This window comes from Xyrauchen texanus, chromosome 42, assembly GCF_025860055.1.
Source record: "Xyrauchen texanus isolate HMW12.3.18 chromosome 42, RBS_HiC_50CHRs, whole genome shotgun sequence".
Lineage (NCBI taxonomy): Eukaryota > Metazoa > Chordata > Actinopteri > Cypriniformes > Catostomidae > Xyrauchen > Xyrauchen texanus.
Genome location: NC_068317.1, coordinates 33,176,472 through 33,203,663, shown reverse-complemented (window position 1 = coordinate 33,203,663; position 27,192 = coordinate 33,176,472). Strand labels below are relative to the sequence as shown.

The 27,192-nt window shown below is 36.9% G+C and overlaps 1 protein-coding gene and 1 pseudogene across 2 annotated transcripts in view; both read right to left on the bottom strand.

Moving 5' to 3' along the window:
• Window positions 1-1,317: 1,317 nt before the first annotated feature.
• LOC127635050 (uncharacterized) lies at window positions 1,318-9,304 on the bottom strand (annotated as a pseudogene).
• Window positions 9,305-20,231: 10,927 nt separating this feature from the next.
• Window positions 20,232-27,192, bottom strand: part of LOC127634937 (uncharacterized) — a 44,586-nt gene continuing 37,625 nt past the window's right edge. For both annotated transcript variants that reach the window (XM_052114701.1, XM_052114702.1), the window contains exon 4: window positions 20,232-21,977. In XM_052114701.1, coding sequence (XP_051970661.1) covers window positions 20,409-21,971 — 1,563 coding nt within the window. In that variant the 5' untranslated portion in view covers window positions 21,972-21,977 and the 3' untranslated portion in view covers window positions 20,232-20,408. The remainder of the gene's footprint in view (window positions 21,978-27,192) is intronic.

Here is a 27,192-nt window from a genome sequence, read left to right as displayed (position 1 = left end):
CACACCGAAAAGTACCGATTCTCCCTATGGCCAGTCCACCAGTCTTCTGCACTGCAAGGAATGAGGATTTCAGAGATGAACTGATTGAGATTGTGAGACTGCAGTCAGTATTGAACTTGTGATTATCTCATACCTGAAGCTCGTCATTCATCATCCATTTAGCTAAACGTTTCTGTTCTCTCTGGATCTTCCTTGATCTTATCCCTGCTTTCAAGTTGAGTGTCCGTGTAATGATGCAACACCCAAGGTTTGTCACTCACAGCTCAATGCTGTGAGTGACAGCATTAAAAACTGAAAAACTGAAAGTTTTAAGATGTAATTACCAATTTGTTTCTGTTTTTAATGACTCTACACACTGTCTGCACATCTATTAAATATTCATCTTACTCACAGGGATCAACACATCCATTCGACTGACAACACATTTATTCTGTAACAGATTTTCATAGGTCATTTGTTTTTATTTATTTATTTTAACTTAGTTTTGTGCTTATTTATTAATCTTACTTATGGTTATATTTGTAACTTTATGGTTAATGTTAACTGATTTAATGTTTATGATTTTTATTTTGATAATAACTACTAACTAGACATTTAGCTTATTATTACAAACCTGTGGATTTATGATGTCAATTCTTTTAACTATTGAATTATAAAATGTAATTTATTGCTTCTGTTATTGTAAATACAAACTATTAAAAATGCTTTACTAAATACTGTAATACCTAAATGTGTTTTATATGGCTATTCTGCTTTCTTAGTGATATAGTATCTAAAGTGCCGTTCCATCAAGCACACATTTGAGCACTCAGACTTTCAAAGTACACTGTTTTAAACATGTATGAGCGCATACGGACATGTTTGACACTTGCACACTGCTTTGTGATTCTCTTTAGTCAATAGCAGATGCATGCGCTGATGCAAAGAGAACTGCGCTGATGATAAAATATGCCTCATGTTCACTGTGTGTGTGATTTACTTGAATGCAGAACACTGAAGTATATTTGGCCTTGAAAGCACAAACTCTTCTTATCAGTCCGCCTAAAAATACAGACATGTTTACAAGAGACCAGGTTGATAAGTGCTTACAAGGACAAAATAATAACTGGATTTGTCAGATTAGCTTCTGAATATCTCTAATAATAATATTAGTTTATTTAAAATTAAAACATATTTATGAAAACATTATTGCAATTACAAGGAATACAATCAATGATTAGCAACAAATCTCATGAAATCATTTTCTATTTAAATAAGAATGCAATTTTCTGATTTGCTTTCAATGTTTTAATGCGTTTTCATATTTTTTATTCATATCTAAAAACTCTTTTTCACATATCCCAGTGCTCCGGTGTTTTCTTCTCCTGCTCTCTTCTTGATGTTCTTCAGTGTTTCAGCTTTCTCAGGTTCATTGATTTCCTTCAACTTCTCAATGAGAAAATCAATGTGCAGAAGAGTGAACAGAGAATCAGTGTTGAGGGCGATCATCTCCAGAGAGTCAACACAATGATACGCTTCATACACCAGCTTTATCTTCTCTTTCTCTAATTCTTGCAGATCTTCTTCCAGTTTCTTGATCTCAGACTCATCATCACAAATCATCTTCTCATATTTCTTCTTTAATCCTTCATCAGTTCTCTTCTCCTTCTTTGTCTTTGTTACATATATTTTGTCTTCTTTGACATGTTTGTTGGAGTGGCATTTATTTGTGCACACTGTACAGTGATTATTCTTCATCACACTACACCATGAGAGATCTCTGACCCACCAGCAATATGGATAGTGACAGTTCTCCTTACAGACGGTGCAGCACGTCGCCTCTTTAGTCAAAACACCTATATCAGGATTGATGGGAATCTTCTTTTTGTAGTTCACTTCAACTTCGTACTGAAAATTCTTGTCCTCTACATCCTTCTTGTGTTTCTCAAGAGTTTCTTTAGTTTTTTTCAACTCTTTCTGTTTTTGTTCCATTTGTTGAACATGTAATTTTAGTTTGGAGATGTTTTCCTCCAACTGCTTCCTTTGATTTAAAACATCTTGAGTTATTTTCAAGGTTCTTGGTTTTATTGTGTCAAGAAAATTTAAAAATCCCTCCATTCCTCTAAAACTGAGTTTCCATGATTGTTCCTGGATTGTTTGAGATTCTTCATCAAAGGGATCTGATTGACAGTTGTCAAACAGGAAATACACGGGCTGATTCTTCTCATTTACAGCACACTTGATTTTCGCCTGTTTAACGGCCATCAGGGCATTTTTAGGGTGAGCTCCAGTTGAGTGTGTGAAGAGCAAGACAATATTTTCAGCAATATCTTTGCCAAATAAAGACTGAATAGCATCAAATATGTATCGTTGTCTGTCAGAGAGTCGTGTTTGTGTTGCATCAATCACCAGACACACTGCATGTATTTTATGAACTCCTTCTGCAGATTTGCTTAAACTGAGCAGCTTCATTGCAATCTTTTGATCAAACTCAATCCCACGTCTGTCTCCATATCCTGGTGTGTCAATGATGGTTAAATCGACTGAACCCTCCTGTAGATATAAATCATAAACAGTGACATCAGATGTCTGGATTTGAGCTTTCCCATCACTCTGATCATCTGTGATCTCAAACCAAACTTTATCTTCTCTCTGAACACGTAAGATGAAGTTGATCATAGTATTGATCAGAGTTGTTTTTCCTGTGCTGGTTTCTCCCACCATCAGAATGATTTTATGGGGTTGTTTTTGTCTCTCTCCCCAAATGTTATTTTTCTATATGGTTCAGATTCATCAGTGAGGTCTTCTCTCAGTTTCAGACGGTATCGAGCAGGATTTCCATCTTCAACTGAACAACTTTCCTTGGTGATTTGAAATTTGCTTGAATCTTGGCCTGAACTCATCATATTTATCTGTAATGTAAAACAAAATAACAAAAAAGATAAATAATTCTCACTGTTTTATAATTGCATTAGATTTCTTAGACTTAGACACATAACAGCATCCCTTGGGTCAAAACAGAACTTTGTGTTATTTGATACATTTTTATTATAATTAAAATGTTATTCCCTTGTTATTATTTTCTTTATATTATAATTGTTTTATGAACAATGTGTACATTATTACATGCAGAAATTTATTAAAAACCAAAATTAAAATTGTGTGGTTTTAAAATGGCCATTAAATCTCTTATTAATGATCTCTACAACAGCTATCTTCACTAATATTATCACCACATTAGAGAATTTTTAAGTGCTATGATGAGTTATTGAATAAACTTTTAAAAATGTACATCAAACGGCCAATTGATATTGCATTTTTTTTACAACAAAACATTTGATGAACAATCACCTTGAGATCTGACTGACATGGTGTTATTTATTATTTCCTCGCAGCTACAGTATATCTAACAGCTTTATTAACCCACACGGACTATACAGACTATAATGACAGCGGATAATGATGTAGTTCTAACTATAGAAGAGAATCTGTCAAACGTCCTCTAAATCAGTATGTTACTAAATAAAGCAAATACACAATAAATTCTGTTTTTAGGCAAATATTGAAGAAAATTCTATGTTTTCATAACACATGGAAATTTAGAATATTGCATTGGGTGGGGGCATTTAAAATACAATTGTAATGTTTCCCTATTTTTACATATATTAGCAAGAATTTTCAGTATATGCATTACTTCAAATTACTGATTATGATCACAAATTATAATTATATTCATACATTTGATCATAATGCCAGTACATAATTAAAATGTGAACGTATAAAAAGTAAATAAAATATTTTTCTTTATTATGTATGAAAATTAATTATTAACATTCCAATCATGACTGGACAGGAAACGTTTTTCTGGCAGCAATGTTGCATTTAAATATTCTTGAGATGCAGTTCCTATATCAGCTTCAAATACATCAGGTTTGGTGTCAATCATCAAACATCATTGGTTCTTGCATATCTTATGACCAATCTCCATTATTACCAAACCTGTCTGATTGGGATATTGATATATTCTTATAGAAATAACAATTCTTGATAAAATAATAATAATAATAATATAATATTATATTAACTTCAGAGTAGTCATTCCCATCAAATATATTACATGCAGCAACATTTTCTGGACAACTTAATGCACCCTTTACAGCTGACCAGAAAATGTTCATTTCAATTTACAGACCCAAAGTCTGACAGCATTAAATCAGTTTATTAATGCATCAAATCTACAATAATAATCATTCCATGGAGACGATTGAAGAACAATTATGAATTTCACTTTTAACAACAATATTATTTTTAGTATCAGTCCATGGTATTGCCATAAACGACTCGAACAAACTTTAAAGTTGAAAAGATTGTGGTTTTCTGTGTCGGTTGGGTCACGCAGATCCATTTTAAACTATAATTATATATATAGGTCTTTGGTGCAAAAAGTCACTGAAAGTGTTAACTGCCCATTTAGTTGTCTTTTTCGTATTGACCTCATCTTTGTCGTCTTCGATCTTATCTAGCTCTGTCGGTGTTAATTCTTTGTGCCGCTTTCAAGTCTTCTCCAAGTCTTCTATTTCGTCTTGTGCCTGGGCCCATTTCTCAAAATTGCCAAATTCACCATACAAATTAAACGATATGCAAAAATCATCCATTTAGCCTACCTAAATAAACGTTTTCATATGTTTTTCTCACTCTGTTTGCAAGTGTAACTGTGTTACTATGGTTACCAATGATTATAGTAGCGGATTAATTTCGAACTGTAATCAAACTGACTAGAACTACCTGTGCATTAAACGGTTTTACTGCACACCTTCCAGCCAATCAGAATCGAGTATATAAACAGCCCGTGGTATAAAATCCTTTAATGCATGGCTAGCCGTGGATTATCCCTTAATGCACGATGCAGAGGCGAAGAACCACCCGACGCGTTTTCGTCAATATAGTAAGACTCGCTGCACTCAACAGGAGTCAGAAAGCACGTCTTTCTGTTATATGGATTTTAATCGCCGCTTGACCATATATAAACTATAAACAAATGTATAACGGTGAGTGATTTCAGAAAAAGAAAGAAAAAAAAAAAATACCTTTATTTGTATTTGCCATTGCCAGCTCGGGAAGATGCTTTACCCAGCCTTTTCTCTGTCTATCTCCAACAAAGCGGCTAAAACCATCAATACATTACATTTTGATTACATCTGGAAAAGAAAACCCCATTATCTGAAAAAAGCCACTATAGTGAAGGACTATGAAGATGGTGGGCTACAAGCCATAGACTTTGATTGTATAAATGGAACCTTAAAGACTAAATGGTTAAGATGCTTTCTAGCAAACAGTAGTAGCTTCTGGTATTGTGTCTCCAGGGAACTGTTTAAAAAAACTGAAGGTATTGATTTTCTTTTATGCTGTGATTTTGATGTTCCAAAACTTTCTGTAAAATTGTCTGCATTTCATTCACAAGTTCTGTTATATTGGAAAATATTGTACAAACACAATTTTACTCCCCATGATGTACCCATCTGGAATTGCAGATTCATTCTCTTTAGAAATAAGTCCCTGTATTTCAGTGAATGGATGGAAAACAACATTTGGTCTGTCACACATTTACTGGACAATTATGGCAATGTTTTATCTTCTGAAGATTTTGGTACAAAATTTAATTTTCAGTGCAATCGTAAACATTACAATATGGTTATCCAAAGCATCCCTTCTGCCTTCCTTTTGATGGCAAAAAATGCACTACCTCATTTGTTCAACCCCCCTCTTCTCCCTTCGTTGATGACTGCTGGTCACCAGTTCTGTAGTAAGACTTTGCAGAACAGATTGTTCCGTGATCTCTTTACTCTGACTTTATACCCAATGCAATACAGCCGAAATGCTGCTTCTCTTATCTTCAGTCATTCTTCTCTGAAGAAACTACGCACAGATTTCTTAAAGTTACCTTTACCACCAAAAGATAAAGAGCTCCATTTCAAAATATTTAATGATATAAGAGTTTTCGTTTTTGAAGCATTAAAAGAGTGTATAGTTAAATCTGAATTAACCCCATCAATGAAACATGGCTTAATTATCCTCATTCCAAAGCCGAATAAGGGCATATTATATTTAGACAATTGGAGACCAATAACTCTTTTATCAAATGACTTTAAATTGCTTTCTCATGTTTTTGCAAATAGACTCAATCTGCTTTTATCAAAGGGAGAAGTATTCACAGTCATGTTAGTCCTTGATATGCTCAACTGTAATTATTTAATTCCTCAGTCAAGTTTATTTTTATTTCTAGACTTTTTCAAGGCATTTGATACAATTGAACATCCTTTTCTGTTCAAGTCTCTTGAATTGTTTGGTTTTGGTCCAATGTTTCGCAGAGTAATTTCCATGTTTTATAATGATATTTATAGTAGTGTATCCCTTAATCAAGGCTCATCACCCAGAACAAATGAGGAATTCGTCAAGGATGCCCTATTTCACCATTATTATTCAATTTAGCAGAACTAATGTCTTTATTCATTAAAAGGTTTGAGGATAATATAGGGATTGATATTCTTGGTAGGACTTTTACCATAAGCCAATTTGCAGATGACACTGTTTTATTTCTTAAATATATAGAGGTGGTTCCATTAGTTATGGACAGAATTGCTATATTTTCAAAAGCTTCAGGACTGACCCTAAACTTGAAAAAGTGTGAATTAATGGCAAATCTATATTGGGCTGAATTCTTCTAACTAAAACCGAGGGAATATCCAACCTTATTTATTTATCCCATGCCCTGTATACTGCCACAAAAATAATCAAATCAGTGAATTCCATCTTGTTTAAATTTATTTGGAAAAACAAAACACACTATTTACGTAAATTCCATATGGTTAAAGAGTATGACCATGGTGGTTTGAAAGCCATTGATTTTGAATCTCTCCTAGGTACATTCAGAATAAAATGGCTGAAAGAGTGTTTATCAAAGCCACATTCAATATGGTACCACATTCCTAACCATATTTTTAAAACTATAGGTGGCCTCGAGTTCGTGTTAAAATGTGATATTGATTTATTTAAAATTCCTTTGAAATTGTCCAATTTTCATAAACAGGTACTGCTTTTTTGGAAAATGATATTTACCCACAACATTACCCCTCACAATGCCACTATTTGGAATAATAGGGCTGTAGTTATCAGTAGGAAGTCTCTTTATAAAAGTGATTGGTATGTCAAAGGCATTATTTTTATTCAAGATTTATTAGATGCAGAAGGGAATTTTTTTTATCTTATAATGAATTTATTAATAAATATAGTGTTAGAACTACAATTAAAAGTTATGATAAAGTATGTAAAGCTATACCCACCGGTTTGTTAAGAATAATTCAAAGTAGTTTATCTGATCCTGTATCTAGGCCTGTTCTTTCTCTGCCTTCCTTGAAAATTTGTAATTTGGAACTAGTTGATAAAAAGTGTAATAATAAACTTATATATAAAGTGTTTAAACATATTATCACTGGGGATTTTCAGTGTTATTTTCTAGGAGATGTTGAAGTTTCAGTAAGAGATAAATCTTTTACCTTTTATCTTGCATACCCTGTTGCTCCAAAGGTTAAGGAAACTCATTACAAAATCCTATTTAGGATTTACCCTGTAGGTGATTTTTTACATAAAAGATTTAATTTCGAGGTGGATCCTTGTGTTTTCTGTTCTTCCGTCCCTGAAACACTTAATCACCTTTTTTTTTTCAATGTGAATTTACTTCACAATTTTTGCTTGATATAAATGTTTATCAGTAAAAATTGAGACAATTCCTCCTATTGTTCTACAAGATATCCTTTTTTATAAAAACAGTTTGAATCCCCAAATTTCTGACATGGTTAATATGGTATTGTTGCTGGGTAAATATCATATTCATACATGTAAATGGAAAAAAAGCAAGCCCTCCTTTAATTTATTTTTATGTGATTTTGTGAAATCATTCCAGAGCTTCAAATATTTTAAAAAAGAAAATAGAAAGATTGAAGCTTTATGTTTTGCTATGTCAAAGTATTTGTTGTTTTAGTACATCCTTGTTTTGTGTTTTATATATGTATGTATGTATGTTTATGTATGTATGTGTATATGCATATATGTATATGAATCTATATATCATATTCGGTCTTGAATCTTGCTCTTTGTCCTTGTTCCTTTAAGTTTGTTCTGTGTCTTACATTGTTGAATGCTCCCTGTTTTTGTGATGTATAATTTGTAATAATAATTAAAAAAAAAAAAAATTAAAAAAAAGGAGAGGCGCCCAAACGAGCTCTTCTGTTTGGCCAAAATTCTCTGATCTCTGAACAGTGCACAAATCACTTTTGCTCCATATTTTACACAGACATGTGGTGCAAAAGGGAGAGCGCGCGAAAAACAGTGTTTGTAGCAGCAGATTCAAGCAGTTGTAGTTTTGTACTCGTGTTAGAAAACTATCAAAGAAAAAAACATTATTTGTGAGAAAATATTCTACAAGTGTGCAACTCTCATTGGATGAATTCACATACTGATTTGCGGATGAGCAAAATTTGTCTTCACATTTTTTGATGCGGGTGTGTGAATGTGTTTTGCACCACATTGACTGCAACAGAGTTTCTTAATTTGTGATTCGTAGAAAAGGATTTGTGCACCTGCAATCAAGAATTTGAGAAGGTGTAACTGTTGTGTTGTGTTTGTGGGAGAGAGAAAAAAATCTACAAGCTTGCAACTCTTAAAATACATTTCTCTGTTACTTCAAATTTACTGATACACATGTGTGACTAATCTCTACAACTACAAATAACACTGTCACAGGTGCTCATTTGATTTGCACCAAATATAAATTAATAGAGAATTCCACAATTAAATACTCTCTGCGAGATCGGAAATCTTTCCCAGTCAAATGCTCAATTGTACAATGAAGACATGAAAGAATAATGATGACACCGGTCCGCAAGATCATACATGTTTATTAGTGTTGATGCAGGGATCTTTGTGTGTGTTCGCTGGGATTCAAAGAAATATACCAATGTAAATAATTATTAAGATTACATATTCAGTTGAGGTGCTCTAACATTTGAGACCCTGCAGAACCGGGTCGTGATTGCAAAACAAAAAAATACCTTATACATCTCTACATTTATTATCGAATAGTAGTTTAGCCTACCTTTTGCTGCACTTCCATGTTCACGTAAAACATCCTCATGCACTCTGGCAATGTCACATGTCCGATTCCAAATGGAATATTTGCTCATTCTCACGGTCTCTCCACACTCCCTGTCGATATCCTCGTTCTTCGCTTTGATTTATATTTTGCATTTATTTAGGATATAATGTTTGAGCTCCATAACCTCAGGCCTATTGCTTATTTCGCAGATTCCCAAATATCACGGAGAGCATTCTGGGTTGAGTGACCGGCGCTGAGCGAGCAGAGGGGAACTTAAAAAAGACACTCTCCACTTACGTGCTCTAAATGAAACGCACTGTCACTACTCGATCTGTACCGGAAATATAATAAAGGGGGGTTAAAAACAATTGATTTTGAATCTATGGTTGGAGTTTTTAGAGTTAACTGGGTAAAAGCCTTTTTAGATAAACCTGATTCTCTATGGTATCATATTCCCAAAAGTATTTTTGATAAAGTGGGAGGCTTGGAGTTCCTTTTAAAGTGTGATTTTGAGGTATCAAAATTGCCAGTAAAACTGTCTGAATATCATAAACAAGTTCTTCATTACTGGAGGATGGTATTTACTCATAATTTTACACCACATGGCTCCACCTTGTGGAATAACGAGTAATAACAATAAGTAGGAAAACACTTTTTTTCAGGAATTGGTTTAAAAAGGGTATCATTTTCACCACAGATATATTAGATGAACAAGGTAATTTTCTTAGGTTTTCGGATTTTAAAACAAAATTTAATATACAAAGTTTAATTAGGGATTATATCAAGGTATGTAAAGCAATACCAATAGCCCTATTAAATATGATACAAAACTATTTACATTATCCCAAAAGTCAAATAAATTTGCCTATACTGCAACTAAACCAAATTCCCCTGAATAGCAAAAAATTTAACAATAATTGTATTAGAAAAATATTCAAATGTAGACTTTTTCATGACTTTGACCAGAATACAAAAATAAGACATTACGATGAAAAAATAACAAATAATTACATCAGGTTCATGAAATGGCCTATACCTCCTAAAATAAAAGAAATTAAATTCAAAATGATAAATGGATATTATCCAGCAGCAGCAATGCTTAAAAAAAGATTTGGTTTTGAAGTGGAGCCATGTATGTTCTGCTCCCAGGAAGATGAAACTATTGAACATTTGTTTTTCTCTTGTCCAGTGATACAAAGATTCTGGCAAGATGTCATGAATTGGCTGGAAATAAAAATGGAGAGAACTATACAATTAAAAGGTGGAGCAAATTATTTTTGGTAATGAAAACCTTCCGAAGGAACTCTTTAGAATTTACAATATCATAACAATTATGGGTAAATACCATATTCATAAATGTAAATGGCAAAATAAAAATCCATCTCTAATGTTGTTTAAAATTGAACTGAGGGAATACTTTGCTTCTTGGAATCTTCTGAAAGTCTCCAGTGATAACATTTACTCTCTATGTGAAGATGTCTCAAAATATTTGTCATTATAATTTGTAAAGCTTCCACGAAACTTTCTTTTAAGAATATATAAAGACTGAGGACAATTTATATATGTGAAGAACTTTGACATGCCTTATGGACTGAAGTGCCTTTGCTTAATTTATTTTATTTTAGTTTCATTTGTATTTAATTTCTTTATCGGAATTTGTTTTATTTAATTGTGTTTATGTTCTGCACATGAGTCTCCCAACGAGAGATTTTGTAAATTGTATTTTGTAAATAAGTATGTTCAATAAAAAAAAAAAAAAAAAAAAAAAAAAAAATCTGTACCGGAAACACGATTGGTACTGCGCATGTGCGAAAATGCGTCTACTTCCTGTCTGAAGTATGTCGAAACAATTTACATTTTTTATTTTTATTTATTTTTTCTGATTGGTCCTGTCTTTTTTTTTTTTTTATTGCATTAAACTATATATATATATATATATATATATATATATATATATATATATATATATATATATATATATATATATATATATTTAATAACAACAGTGGGGACATATTGCTAACAAAGGGACAAATAAAAAAATACATAAGATATCACATATAAAGATTACATTTTCAATGTGACACGGATGTTATATGTTTTTGAAGCCTTGGCGTTCAGAGGTTTAGACATATTATTAAAAGAGGCGCAATTGTAGACAGTATTTATTTGACACTACCCGATCATAGACTGTAAAAAAAGATGGACGACGCCCCTTCACTCTTTTCCATTGGTGAGAAATGAAGCCGCCAGTGTCCCGATATGGCGCTGACATTTTGAGACTTGAGTCTGCGCAGTTGCGATTTCGGGACCAGACCTGCGCAGTAGTGAGCAGGAAGTAAAGCCGCGAAATCAAGGCCCCGCCCTCACTCTCGCTGAATCAATCGCAAGCACACGCCCCTGCACTTTTGACTTCTGACTTATGACGGTGTGAAATAATTAATTATAGAAATTTAGATATTAAATGTAAAGCTCCAATCTCCTCAGTCCTCTGAAGATCCCGAAAAAACGTCAGTTGGTGCTTCAGTGACTACTTCGCTTAGAGAACCTGTCAATCACAGCTGTCAATCATGATGTCACAGCACCGTTTTTATAGCATCAAATAACTAAAAACAAACTTATTTTGAAAACAAACACTTGAAATGACAGCAACGTGATAGAAACAACAGTAAATGACAGAAACTATCTTTGGAAAAAAGATATGTGAAGTGTAATTTAATTGTTTAGTTGGTCTCACGTCCCGTTGAATAACATGGGGAGGCGGGGCTTATGACCTATACTAGGACCAGTCACCGGGGGGCGATCGAGACATTTTGTCTTCACTTTTGAGGGCTTGTGCGGCACACTTGTACCCGATCAGTACCGGAGATAGCTTATCTAGTGATTCTCTTGATATAAAGACAATAATTGTATTGTTCCTATTGATGCATTTTTCTTCTCCCCTACGATAGTTTTGTATGTTTTTTTCTTGTTAATAATCAAAATAAAATAAAAAATACACTTTTGTAAAATATATTTCAAGGTTAATATGTGGCACAAATTAAGTTGATAAAATAAAATATATGGAAAAATAAATTAATATATTTTTATATATTTTTATATATATATATATATTTTTTTTTTGTATTGCTTAATGTGAACATTCAGTTCACAGTGTGGTACAACAAAGTTAATACACAACAATAAATATAAAGAATAACAGCAATATAAGAATAGTTAAGGAAACTACTTTACCAACACCATAACTCAAAAAAGACACAAAACTAAAAAGTAACTAAAATAATAAACAAGAAAGAAAAAGAAAGTGGGAATTATTTAAATTAAAAGAAAATTACACATTAATTAAATTAAAATGTTTGTAGGCCGTGCAAATTGTAGCCTTCATGTTCTGAGTGCTTTTTTGTTAAGTGAAGATGAATTTGTAATCAGATACTGTTTTATCTCTTGTAAGAATACCAAAAAAATAGGTTTACAATTAAAAATATTTACATTTATGAATATAAAATCTACATAGGAAAATAATAAAATTTATTATAAAGCAGGCATTTGGATCTGCTTCAACAAATTCAAAAATAACAGTTTTAGGATTATTTGAAAAACTTAGATTTTTAGATAAACAAACTAACATCTTCCCAAAGTTGCAAAGAAGTAATGCACGACCAAAACAAATGAAGAGAGGTTTCAGTGTCATTGTGACAAAAAGAGCAATTAGTGTCAAAATCAGATCTAAAATGTTTCTTTAAGACATTTTTGACAGGGTAAATATTGTGAATTAATTAAAAATATATTTCTTTTACTTTGTTTGTGAGGAAAAAGCTTTTTTGCATAGACCATATATTTTTCCAATATAAATGATCAAAGAGTCCAATATGAGATTATAGGAGGGGCAGAGACAATGTTCTCAAGGAATAGAGCTCTTATTTTATGATTCCTTCCTTTTTTTTCAGTGAAACATATCTCACCAATAGGTGTGCTGACAGGTTCAGGAGAGGGTAATGAACCCATAAGAGAGAGTATTATTTTTGAAAATCACATGTAAGCCAGATGGAACAGCATCCATAACTGTTATTCTGAATGAAATTCAGTATACCTAAAAAGCAAACCATCGTTATTAAAGAGCTGTCTTACATGAAATATTCCATTACTGAACCAGTAATTATAGAACAAAGAACAAATATAGAACAAAAATAATTTTCCTATAACAAACAATAGGAAAATTATAGAATTTTCCTATTGTTCCATATGTAACACAGATGAGGAGAAAAGTTTAGTGCCAAAAGTCCATGCCAAAAGAACTTGTTGGTGAAAGTTAGATAGCTTGACAGGGACTTTTTGAATACCATAATTACATAAAAAAAGAAAATTTGCACCACCAAGTTGTGAGAAGGCAAGTTGAGGGAAAATATTCCAAATAGAGGTGGTTTTTTTAAGGAATCGATTAAGCCAGTTTTATTAATTGTGTTATTTAGTGAGCTGAAATCAATGAATTGTAAGCCACCTTTTTTGTGAGAATTTAATATCACTGACTTTTTCAAATAATGGTATTTGTTTTTCCATAAAAATGTAATTAATATCCCATTGATTACTTTACACGTGGGCTTATCAATGTACAATGCCTGAGTGGTATTAATTAGGCGAGACAGACCCTCTGATTTAACAAGCAAATCTCTGCCTTTCAAAGATAGGTCTCTCTGCAGCCCCGCAATTAAGCCGTTTCATTGTTTATGTAACAATTGTGTTCAAATTAGCAGTGCATTTTGTTATGATGAATGCAGGAGGAGACAGACAAGGGGTTGGATCTACGTGCGGTTTTATTTTATAAATCAAAGTGAATACAAAATTAACAGGAACAAAAGAAAACATTCACGGGGGGACAAAACTGAAACTAAAACACGAGCACAATGGAGGAACACGGAACTAGGGAAACACACGGCTGGAACGAACACGGGAAGAAAGGCAAGGTAGGCAAAACATAGGAGCATAAACATACATCAACCTACAACATTCAACGATCGACAAGGACTGGGGGAACAAACAGGGTTTAAATACACATACAGGATGATGACAAATAACAAGCAGGTGCGAACAATGACATAGTGTTGAGGACCGGGAACCATGGTGACGGTGACATGGAAAACGCGGGGCAGACAACCAGGGAATCGTAACACATATAGAGTTATATTTGGTTATTTGTATCCCCAAATATGTAACAGTTTTTAACTGAAATACCACAAATTGTATCGTACTGTTTTTAATCGGAAGTAATTCACATGTATTGAGATTAAGAGGTAAAAGCCTCAGGCTTTAGAAAAGACATGAAAAGTACATAGGGCTGCTGTTAAACTAAATAGTTTACATTTGTTAGAACCCATTTGGGAAATACATATGTGTATATAAGTGTGTGTGCGCATTTATTTACATTTAATATTTTATTTTCTAAAGATATGTTCTACTTATTTCAAAATACTTTAACAAATGTCTGCATTTAAGAAACACACAGGATAAAGTTATTTATTCATTCAATTTATTTAATAAATTAATGAATTGCTTCCATCCCTCACTCACTCACTCACTCACTGGAACATGGCATTGACCTTCAGGCCTTGTTCATCAACACAGTATGACAAAAAAATTTCCATGTCCTCTTGAAACTGAAATATAAACAAAAAGTAATCCTTTGTATTGGAGAATTCACCTCCAGGACCTTCCTGAGGGCATTTTGTTGTTCATCACTGTTCATTTGCAGAAATGTAGGCTCTCTCACATCCCCATGGAATAAGTCTCTGTGATTGTGAACCCAGTGCCAAGCTGTATGAAGGTCTTTTACAATGGTCGGCTGTTGCACATGGTGAAATAAATGATATATATATAAATGGCATGTAAACTAATTAAACTATTTATCCAGCATGCATGCAACTGCTTGATATATGACCACTAAAATCATTTACCTTATCAGTGTCCTCTTCAACCACAACTCTTCTGCTGGGCAACAGTTTTGTGGTGGTGGATTTTGACACCCTAAAGACAGGCTCAAGGGTTCCCTGAAGGAGTTGGGATGCTTCTTCTGTCCAGTATGCAAATCTCTGTCCATAACTTTGGAAAATATGTAAATGTATATGCACTCTATTTTTAAAACAACTTTCTAGTATCACTTTGCCAACAGTGAAGTTACTGAAATTTTATCTGTAGAGTCTGTCATACCCTTCTAGGCAAAACCTCTCCATCAGCTGAATGCACCACCACTGGCGAATCAATGGCACCTCCTCCTAAAAACACAAAAACATAAATACAAATAAAAATGGACATATACCAGTAGTTTGATGGCATACTTGTGTAAGGCAGGGTGCCAATGTGTTTGCATTCAAAGGCAAAGAGCAAATGTATGATCTTTGAGAAAATCAACAAACTAACTTTCTCGCAATTAGCAACTCTTCCTGAGGCACCACACCCCACTGAGCGAAGACTGCAAATTCACACCTCATTGTTGCCCTTCCACATCTGTCCCATTCTCTCCTCTCTCCCCCATTCAGCTCAGAATCACCTAAGATCTGTATGTAACAAAAGTCTATGTCTGATGTATACAAATAATGTAACTAGTTGTAATGACTTGTGAGGAACAGGAGGAGGCAGACGAGTGTTAGGATCCAAGAGCGGTTTTATTGAATAAGCACAAAAATAAACAAACTCAGGAACAAAGTAAAAGGTCCACGATGGGAAAACACCAACTAAGAATACCGGTTTAAACACTGGAGGGGTGCAGGAGTGGCTGAGCAGCGCACATCCACGGAGGGTAGGGTAAACCTGAAACGACAGGAGGGTAACCTCGAAAGAACAGACAGACTGGCAGGGAACACGAACGGAGAGAGCGAGTCACAACAGACATGAGCGAAAACATGGAACGTCAATGCACGACAATAGGAAGGGAAAACAGTGGGGTTTAAATAAAGAGACACGGTGATGACAAAATGACAGACAGGTGCGGACAATAACACACTGACAGGGCCGGAAAAGACGGGAAGAAGGGAAGTGTAGTTCACACATGGACAGTGAGACTCAGGCGGGCAACAAGGAAGACATGACCGGGAGCGTGAACGGTAAAACAGAAAACACGGGCAGACAACAAGGGAGCGTGACATGGAAAGTGACTAGTGACGGGTGAAACAGAAAACACGGGGCGGACAACACGAAACACAGTGCAGACGACACGAAACATGGTGCAGATGACACAAAACACAGTGCAGGTGACACGAAACATGGTGCGGGTGACACGAAACCTTGACACTAGTGTAACATGTTTGGAATCATTTAAAATGTCTCAGTGCGTCTGGTATAGTGCTCTCATTCCCAGGTTTGTAAAACTTAATGACAGCAAAGTTATAAGGTCTTTGCCAAATGCTTTATAATTCTGGAGGTCTGTCTCCATCCCTGCTTGTATGTTAATGAAGTATGTCCCCAGGACTTCCAAACCTAACCACTCCCAAAATTCCCTTTGTCCATGGTTTGGGTATTTAAGGACAGGCGACACATTGCTCAGAGCTCTCTGTAATCAGACGAACCCAAACAGTTTACTGTTTGTAATTTATACCAGGTGATTGCAATTCGAATTTCTTATGTTTTGATAAAATGTCTAACTTTGATTATCACTGTCTAATTGGAATTGATGAATTGATTATGTTACCTGATCAATAAATTGTCAACATTTGATTTTATTCTGACTGACTCTGACATTGTGTTTCCCAAACAGATTAAACGATTCGTATGTTACCGCAAGTCTGCGTCAGATTAGTGACGACTAATATTTGGCATCGATTCAAGTGTACTTGGTTTGCAAAGACAAAAAGGGAATTTCCGTTTAGAACAGCAAACGCTGCTTGACCAATCTAAATCTGGGTGTCTTACCTCTGTTTTAATTTGATGTTTCTCCAGATAAGTGTACGTGGGAAACACGCATGGCCAATCCAAAGCTATTATAAGAGAAGTTATGTTGGTCAACTTACATCTGTAATAGTGGCCGTGACCTCTACTGAAGAAAACATTAAGTTACATTCAAGTGTGTGCAATTCCATGGGGCTATACTGAAGTATCTTTGATTGTGTGTACGTGAACGTAACCGATCTCAGTTATATAGTAATTACCTCTGTTTGATGATCCAATACTGGCCGCTTGTGATCGTGAGACCCGCGGTGTAGAGAAAACACGCGAGGACCTCAAAGCGACATAGTTTCTTAATCTAAACGGGTAAAATATAATTAAAGAGTTAAAGGAATAATCAAACTTTCGCTCACTTTTAATGATACTCAGATATCATTAAAAACCTTTTTCATTTATGGAGTTAGATGAAATAACGAGGTAATACATAAGAGAAAATGTATTTCATTTAATATTGTTGTGTTGCGTAACAAGAAAGACAGTAACGTGCAGAGACCTTCACCCGTATTATTGGAGACCGTCATTGGACCGATAAACGGGCTTACGCTTTGTTATGTTTCAGACATGTAATTAAAATGTTGATATTTTGGACAGGACACGACACACAATGTCATTAAAATAGGAATGAACAAACAAGGAACAGGTGCCACTCGCCAGCTGAAAGTTGGCATGATCAGCATTCCCATGGAAACAATCAGGGTTCCCATGGAAACATTGATTACGTGTTGCCTGATTGAATACTCGGGCTTTGTGGAAAATGCATGTCCATTGAAAGTTGGCATGATTAGCGTTCCTATGGAAACGCTGATTCCACGTGCCAGTAGCACCTGAAATCAGGGGCTGCTGGGTAATTTGGGCCGGCCCGCTGCTGTGTAATTACCAGCCAGTCCTACAGGTGATATAGGTGGCCGTCTTAGGCTCCAACATGCCCACGCTGACTTCATTACAAAGCGAAAATCTAGTAACATTTGCAAGACAAGCCTATTCAATGTCAAAATTATATTTTGAAATTACTTACACATCGTACAGCATATCCACATATGCGCATTAACTCTGTACCTCGCGTGGTCCTTATTATTTGATATACAAATCAAAATAATGCTGAAAACCAAAAACAACATATTAAATATAAGATAAGCTCTGAATAATTACTAAATGACAAATAACTGCAAGGTTCAGCTAATAAAATAACAGCAGCCTAAATAAAATGAGCAAACAGTAAAGCTATGAGCAGTACATAGTCATTTGCATAATTTATTCATAGTGTAAGAGCCAAATCAATAATTTGTGTAATTTATGTATATTAATATTATTTGCATGTTGTTTATTTTATTTCATTTTAAGTATTACGGGTTTAAAGTGTATCTTTATTAGTTTTTTGTTTTTGGTTATGTAATGCAGGCATTCGTATATTTTGGTTTCAGTTTCAGTTTCAGTTTCAGCTGACCGCGCCTGCTGGAGGAAAAATAGCAGCGTCTTCAAATAGGTTAAATGTGTGCAAGCAGTATGGAAAGAGAAACAGTTATTTTACTGTGTAAAGCACACGAAAGGTAACTTTGATAGGTTAGGAGGACACATTTTATAAGCTGTAGTTGTATTAAGGAGTTACATATACATACTTCTGTGATATAAAGCCTTTTCTTTTTGTATTTTTGTGCTTGTGACAATCAAACTTGGATGTGTTCACAGACTTCTGGCCTAGTGTGTTTCACGTGTACGATCCCGTTCTCTTGCACCATAGGATCAAGGAAAGTGAATTTCGACTTTGCTCCTATACATACCACAAAGCATTTCTGGGAGCTGAAACACGGATTGCCTGAATAATGCTCACGCCTGATAGATAAGTCATGAAAAATAATACTTATTGGCTATTTGAGTCTTTGAGGCTTACTTTGTTTAAAAGAAAGCAGAAACAGCTTGTTAATGAATAATCTGAGGGGGGAATTTAAACACTGCAGGTATAAAGATGCAACAAATATGAGCAATTCATCTGCAAACTATCTTTAAAGATCTGCACTTTAAAAGGTATGTTTATTTATTTATTTTACATATATTTATAAATGTACACATTCTGGCCAAATTTGGTTTCACTTATTTTTTAAAACAAACATTTACACATAGTTATGTGAGTAATTGACATTACATTTTAAGCATTGTCTTCAGTGTCCTGCTGTGACACTTTCTTCATCTAACTAGTGGCTCTGGAGTGCAATATTACTTGTTCGACCATCTTTATGCAGAGAAAACACAACACTCCTCCTCTTCTTTGTGTAAGTTTTAAGATTTAAATATTAATTTGTTTCTGTTTTTAATGACTACACACTGTCTGCACATCTATTAAATATTCCTCTTACTCTCAGGGATCAACACATCCATCCTTAAATCTATATGCTGTCAAGACCCCTCAGTGCAGAGAGTCTGCATCAAACTGATGACATGAAGATGACTGAAGTGAAGTTTAATTTGACTTTATTAGTGATATAGTATATTAAGTTTATAAACAATTTAATAAAATTATCCATTAAACGTTCTTCTGGTAATAAAACAAAAACTAAATTTAAAGATTACCAGATGTCATGATGTTGAGAACCACTAAAAGTTTCTATATAGATCATTTTCACATGACATAGAACCCTTGAAAAGATCCTTTTAGGGGTTCCAAATATGAAGTGTTTAATAGAACCATTTTGGGTTCTATATGGAACATTCATCAAGAGTTTACTCCACACAAAACTGGAGAACACTTTCTCAATCTAGTAAGATCTGATTGGCTGGTTTGACAAACTCTGTGTGTAAAGGATTGTGTATGCTATACTTATTTCAAGTGCCGTTCCATCTAGTGCACATTTGAGCACTCAGACTTTCAAAGTACACTCTTTTAAACATGCATGAGCGCATACGGACATGTTTGACACATGCACACTGCTTTGTGATTCTCTTTAGTCAATAGCAGATGCATCAAACTGATGCAAAGAGAACTGCGCTGATGATAAAATATGCCTCATGTTCACTGTGTGTGTGATTTACTTGAATGCAGAACACTGAAGTATATTTGGCCTTGAAGGCACAAACTCTTCTTATCAGTCCACCAAATACAGACATGTTCACAAGAGACCAGGTTGATAAGTGCTTATAAAGACAAAATAATAACTGGATTTGTCAGATTAGCCTTTTAATATTAGTTTATTTCAAATTAAAACATATTTATGAAAACATTATTGCAATTACAAAGAATTAAATCAATGATTAGCTACAAATCTCATGAAATCATTTTCTGTTTTAAATAAGAATGCAATTTTCTGATTTTCTTTCAATGTTTTAATGCATTTTCATATTTTTTATTAATTTCTTAAAAATCTTTTTTCATGTATTCCAGTGCTCCGGCGCTTGCTTCTCCTGATCTCTTCTTGATGTTCTTCAGTGTTTCAGCTTTCTCAGGTTCATTGATTTCCTTCAACTTCTCAATGAGAAAATCAATGTGCTGAAGAGTGAACAGAGAATCAGTCTTGAGGGCGATCATCTCCAGACATTCAACACAATGAAAAGCTTCAATCACCAGCTTTATCTTCTCTTTCTCTAATTCTTGCAGATCTTCCTCCAGTTTCTTGATCTCAGACTCAACATCATGAATCTTATCATCATATTCTTTCTTTAATCTTTCATTTGTTCTCTTCTCCTTCTTTGTCTTTGTTTCATATATTTTGTCTTCTTTGACATGTTTGGTGTAGTGGCATTTATTTGTGCACACTGTACAGTGATAATTCTTCATCACACTACACCATGAGAGATTTTTAACCCACCAGCATCCTGGATAGTGACAGTTCTCCTTACAGACGGTGCAGCACGTTGCATATTGGGTCACAAAACACAGAGGATCTGTGTCAATCTTCTCTTTGTAGGTCACTTCAACTTTGTTCTCATATTTTTTGTCCTCTACATCTCTCTTGTGTTTCTCAAGAGTTTCTTGAGTTTTTTTCAACTCTTTCTGTTTTTGTTCAATTTGTTGAACATGTAATTTTAGTTTGGAGATGTTTTCCTCCAACTGCTTCCTTTGATTTAAAACATCTTGAGTTATTTTCAAGGTTCTTGGTTGTATTGCGTCAAGAAACTTGAAGAATCCCTTCATTCCTGTAAAACTGAGATTCCATAATTGTTCCTGGATTGTTTGATATTCTTCATTAAAGGGATCTGATTGACAGTTGTCAAACAGGAAATACACGGGCTGATTCTTCTCATTTACAGCACACTTGATTTTGGCCTCTTTAACGGCCATCAGGGCATTTTTAGGATGAGCTCCAGTTGAATGTGTGAAGAGCAAGACAATATTTTCAGCAATATCTTTGCCAAATAAAGACTGAACAGCATCAAATATGTATCGTTGTCTGTCAGAGAGTCGTGTTTGTGTTGCATCAATCACCAGACACACTGCATCTATTTCATGAACTTCTGCAGATTTGCTTAAACTGAGCAGCTTCATGGCAATCTTGTCATCATTCTCTATACCACAAGTTTCTCCATATCCTGGTGTGTCAATGATGGTTAAATCAACTGAACTCTCCTGTAGATATAAATCATAAACAGTGACATCAGATGTCTGGCTTTGAGCTTTCCCATCGCTCTTGTCATCTGTGATCTCAAACCAAACTTTATCTTCTCTCTGAACACGTAAGATGAAGTTGATCATAGTATTGATCAGAGTTGTTTTTCCTGTGCCGGTTTCTCCCACCATCAGAATCCTTTTATGGGGTTTATTTTTGTCTCTCTCTCCAAATGTCATTTTTCTACATTGTTCAGATTCATCAGTGAGGTCTTCTCTCAGTTTCAGACGGTATCGAACCGGATTTCCATCTTCATCTGAACAAGTTTCCTTGGTGATTGGAACTTTGCTTGAATCTTGGCCTGAACTCATCATATTTATCTGTAATGTAAAACAAAATATCCAAAAAAATTTAAATAACTCTGACTGTTTTATAATTGCATTACATTTCTTAGACTTAGACACATAACAGCATCCCTTGGGTCAAAACAGAAGTTTGTTGTTATTTTAATTTTATTAATATTTATTATAATTATGCTGAAATTCCTTTGTTATTATGTTCTTTATTTTGAGGAAATGCTTGAGGTATTTATGCATTTGTACTTTAACAATTATTATAATTGTTTTAGGAACAATTGGTGTACATAATTACATACAGTAATGTATTAAAAACAGATGAAAATTGTGTGGTTTTAAAATGGACATTAAATATCTTATTAATGATCTCTGTAACAGCTATCTTCACTAATATTATCACCACATTAGAGAATTTATAAGTGCTATGATGAATTATTGAATAAAACTTTGAACAATTTACAGCAAATGCCAATTGATATTGAATTTTTTGACAACAAATCAGCTTTGTTATCATATCTCATGTTATCTGAACCATGCAAACATTTTCTATCCTATAATTGCTTGATCAAATTGATTAACAATTATCTTGTGATCTGACTGACATGCTGTTATTTACTGTTATTTTCTTGCAGCTAGTTACAGTATATCTTTATTAATCTGAACAGACTATAATGACAGTGAATAATGATGGAGTTCTTCCATTCTAACTATAGCAGAGAATCTGTCAAATGTCCTATAAATCAGTATGTTATGAAATAAAGCAAATGCACAATAAATTCTGTTTTTAGGTAAATATTGAAGAAATTCGATGTTCCCTTTACAAAAAGCTTCACTACGATGTTGCGCTGCTAAGCGCTACGGGGAACAGCTTTCGCTGTGAGCCGAGCTGAATAATGTGTGGAACACGTCAATGAACATTGACCGGAATTTATAGCCTCGGCTGATGTAATCATTAGATGCACCTGCGGCCAGGCTATAAATGGATACGTCACCAGGTGTCGTCAGATACTTCTTTTTTCAGAGCGATTCTGTTTCTGTGTGTTTCACAAACCCTGTCAAAACTTTCTTTCCTCTGTTAGGAGATAGAATCAGTTAGGCAGTGTGCAGTGAACGTTGTTCTATTTTTCTCTTCTGATAGAAAATATTATATATTTATATTTCTAAAAAAAAAAGAGAGAGAATGACTGAAAGCCGCAGACGGTGCGTGTTCCCCTCTTCTCCCTCTATAGTTGAAGACTGCACACATCAGTTTTTGCTGTTTGTTTGGGGGTAAGAGCACGCTGCTCTCGCGTTGCAGCAGGGCGGGTGCGAGCACTGCGATTTGCTTTAACAGGCAGAGTGCGTCGTGCTCGCCTCGCTTGCTTCCGGGAGTCAGCACTCACGAAAAGATCGTTCGTGGGGCTCGTGCATGGATTTGGCTGAGGAGCAAGAGACGGGTTGATCCCTTTCTCTCACTCTCTCCCCAAACCCAGCTGGTCCTTCACATGATCTCGAAGCGTGTTCCGACGCTTCTTCGGATCATGAGGTGGATCGCAATTGTCTTCCCGCCTCCGAGCTTTCCGTCCGCGATAAAAAATGTACGGAGGAATTGCTCGATGTTGTTACTCGTGCGGTTGCCAGATTGGACAGGTCACGCGAAAAAGAGACCCCCAAACGCTCCAAATTAGGGGATAGATTTTATCTTCCAGTCTAAGAAAGGGAACGCCTCATAGGTCCCTTCCCTTTCTTTGATAACCTCCATGAAGAGCTTTTTCGCTCATGGAGAACCCCTAAAAAAAAAAAAAAAAAAATATATATATATATATATATATATATATTTTCTTCCCGTGTTCACATACCCTCGACGTCATTATATTCGACTATCGTGGGTGCTGAGGCACGGGGGGTATTCAGTGATGCCGCCGGTCGAAGAGACGCTTGAGGGCTATCTCTCGCCGGGCTCGGCATCGTCACTTAAGAAGCCCTCTCTCCATTCAAAGCCTTGTAGGACAACCTCCACTTGGGAAGGGCTTATCAAGCAGCAGGTCAGGCTGGTGCTGCTCTGCACACTATGCTGTTTTTCAGGCGTACCAGGCTGACCTCCTGGACGACCTGAGTGTGGGTTCTGCGCTTGACGAGCAAACCTCAGACCCACCTCGGTTCTGACTGAAGGGAGGCTCAAAAGCAAAGCGTGGTGAGTCATGCTCCTCCTCCCAGGGATTGGGGACAGTCTCGCCGCCCTCGCCAGCCCCCGAAGCAAGACCTCAGGACTATAAATTCTAGTAAGAGAAAACCCTGACTGTCTTGCGCCTAGATTAGGGGTAGCTCCCTCGGGACGGGCGCGTGCTTCACTTCACCCCTCCCGGTACCCCCTCGAAGCCCCTCTATTCCCGCCACCTCTTGGTGTTTCGGGTTGCAGAGGCTTCCGTCAAATTGGGTGTTTTCAGCTGTTCCTGCATTTTATTCAGGACGCGAAACACCCGACAACCCTCAACAGGAAGTGTTAAAATATAATACCCATCTCAGAGATCCTGGCAGCATGGAAACCTCTGCCGGATATATTCTTTTCTGTGGGTCTTATAAGGGCGTCAGGATTTAATTCTCTGCCCGCTTTTCCGTGTTTCAACGGCGTGTTCTCACTACCGTAAACCGGATTTCTTTTTTGTAAAAAAAAAACTCAATCTCCTGGTTAAAGGGGCCATGGTATGTGTTCCCCTTCCAGAGAGAGAGTTAGGTTATTACACTAAATACTTCCCGTTTCCCATGGAGGGTGAGGGGTGGCGTCTGGCTTAGATCTTAAAGCTTGAACTACCCGTGGGTGTTCAAGTCCAAGATGATGCCTGTCAAGACGGTCGTGTCTCAAGCCCTACAACTTGTTTGGCTGGTCACCATCGATCTTATGACGCACTTCTATACTTCATTTAGAAGTTCTGCCACAACATGGAAAGTTCCTGAGGTTCACTTCCGGGGGCGAAGTCTTCCAGGGTCAGGTTCTTTCACTCAGCCTAGCCCTTTTTACCCGCACATTCACAATGCATGATGTAGCGCTGGCTCCTTGCGACTCCGGGGCATCTGCATTCTGAATTACGTAGACGACTGGCTGATCCTAGCGCAGTTCCAGGAACTAGCAGTTCAGCACAGGGACATCGTCTTAGCTCATCTGTTTCTCTGGGGTTGAGGCTCAACGCCAAGAAAATCATCCTCTCTCCCACTCAGAACACTGTCTATCGGGGCATCGTATGGAGTTCAATCTCAATGCGGGCACAACTGTCTTCCGCTAGGATTGAGTCCATTCAGATCACCCTGAGCAAAGTCAGGCTAGGTCAAGGTTGCACTGTTATCAGTATCAACGATTTCCAGGTCTCAGGGCGAACGCGTCCACGGTGATCCCTCTGGAGCTTCTGCTCATGAGACCGTTTTTGTTGTGGCCAAAAGCCAGGGGATTTCTTCCAAGGGCCAAAACCCCTGGGCTAAATAGGGTTACGCGCCTCAGGCTTCGTTCCCTTTCTATGTGGTTCAGACCCCGGTTTTCTGCCTTGGGTCCCACTCTAGGTGCGTCTTGATGTCGCAGACTGCTAACGACAGACGCCTCCATGACGGGCGGGGTAGCGGCCTTAAGTGGTCGTCCAGCTTAAGGGGATAGGAGGGTCAGTCAGCTCGGTTGTCACAGTCACTGTCTCGGGTTGATGGCTGTATTTCTGGCCCTGAAATACCTCCTCCTGAGGCTGCCATGTCTTGGTGCGGGTGGACAATACAGCGGTAGCCTCTTACATAAATCTTCAAGGAGACCCACGTTCTTGTCAGCTGTATTTCTGACACGTCGGATTCTCCTTAGGGCCCAGGGTAAGCTCCTGTCACTCAGGTCAGTTATATCCCTGGATGCCCGTATACTGGGAGCAGATTTACGGTCCAGACAGGAAATACCAACGGGGGAGTTAAGAACTCCACCCTAAGGTAGTAGTTGCCCAGAGTTCGCCAGCAAGGGTTTTTGCCTCTTACTGATAGCACCGCGCTGGCCGAACAGGGCTTGGTTCTCGGAGCTAATCTCTTCCCTCGACGACTCGCCTTGGGCGATTCCGAACAGGAAGGATCTTCTATCTCAGGCACAGGGCAATATTTCATCCCTGCCCCGAATTGTGGAATCTTTCATGTTTGGCCCCTAGGGGTACCAACTGAGGGACACAGGGCTTTTTAAATGCCAGGCTTTTTCCACTTGGAACAAGTTTGGGTGAGATCTTAGGGCAGAAGAGGACCTCTTCGCCTCTATGGATAGCGCAATGTCTCCTCTACTTCTCCCTGAAATCACCCAGCCCCCTTGGGTCTGGACGTTAAGACACATACATGACCCAGAATGCGTCTGTATGTATTTCTTTCCCCAGTTTCTCTGCTCCCAGGAGTCTTGGCGATGTTCACCAGCAAGGGTCTTGCCTCCTATCAATGGCGCCGCGTTGGCCGAACAGGATATGTTTCTCGGAGCTAATTCCTCTCCTCGATGGCTCGCCTTGGGCGATTCCGAACAGGGAGGACCTTCTCATCCTTGGCCCGAATTGTGAAACCTTTCATGTCTGGCCCCTAAGGGTACCAAATGAGGTTCACAGGGTTTTCTCTTGAGATTATCGAGACCATTTGAAGTGCTAGGGCTCCCTCCACTTAGAACTGATCTGGGTAGATTTTACAGGGCAGAAGAGGACCTCTTCGCCTCTGTTGATAGCGCAATGTCTCCTCTACTTCTCCCCGAGTCGCCCAGTCCCCCCCCTCCCCCTTGGGAGGGGCTGAACGTAGTAACGCAAATGCGCCTGCATGCGTTTCCTTCTACTAAAGTTCTTATTACAGAACCAGCTAACTGCCAGTTTGCTTCAGTTCTGGATTTTCTGTAGAAAGAACTGTCAGCGGGCACTTGCCCCACCACTGCCAGGTTCTATGTGGCCACTGCGGTTTGCCACGGCTTGGTGGGCGGGGTGCCCTCAAAGAGGCATCCTCATTATTGCCCGGGCCTACGAGGCGCACGGTCAAGCTTCGCCAGTAGGTTTCAGGGTGCACTCTACCAGAGGGCTCTCCTCCTCTAAAACCTTGGCTAGAGGTCTCCCTCTGCAGCAAGTTTGTGATGCGGCAGGTTGTCCGCACACATTCATTAGATTTTTATAGTTTGGATGTTTTGCCACTCCGGGATCTTATGCCCTTGAGTCGACATCACAAGCTCATGTCTGGACAAGTTTGTGATGCGGCAGGCTGGTCCTCTCCGCTCACATTCATCAGTTTT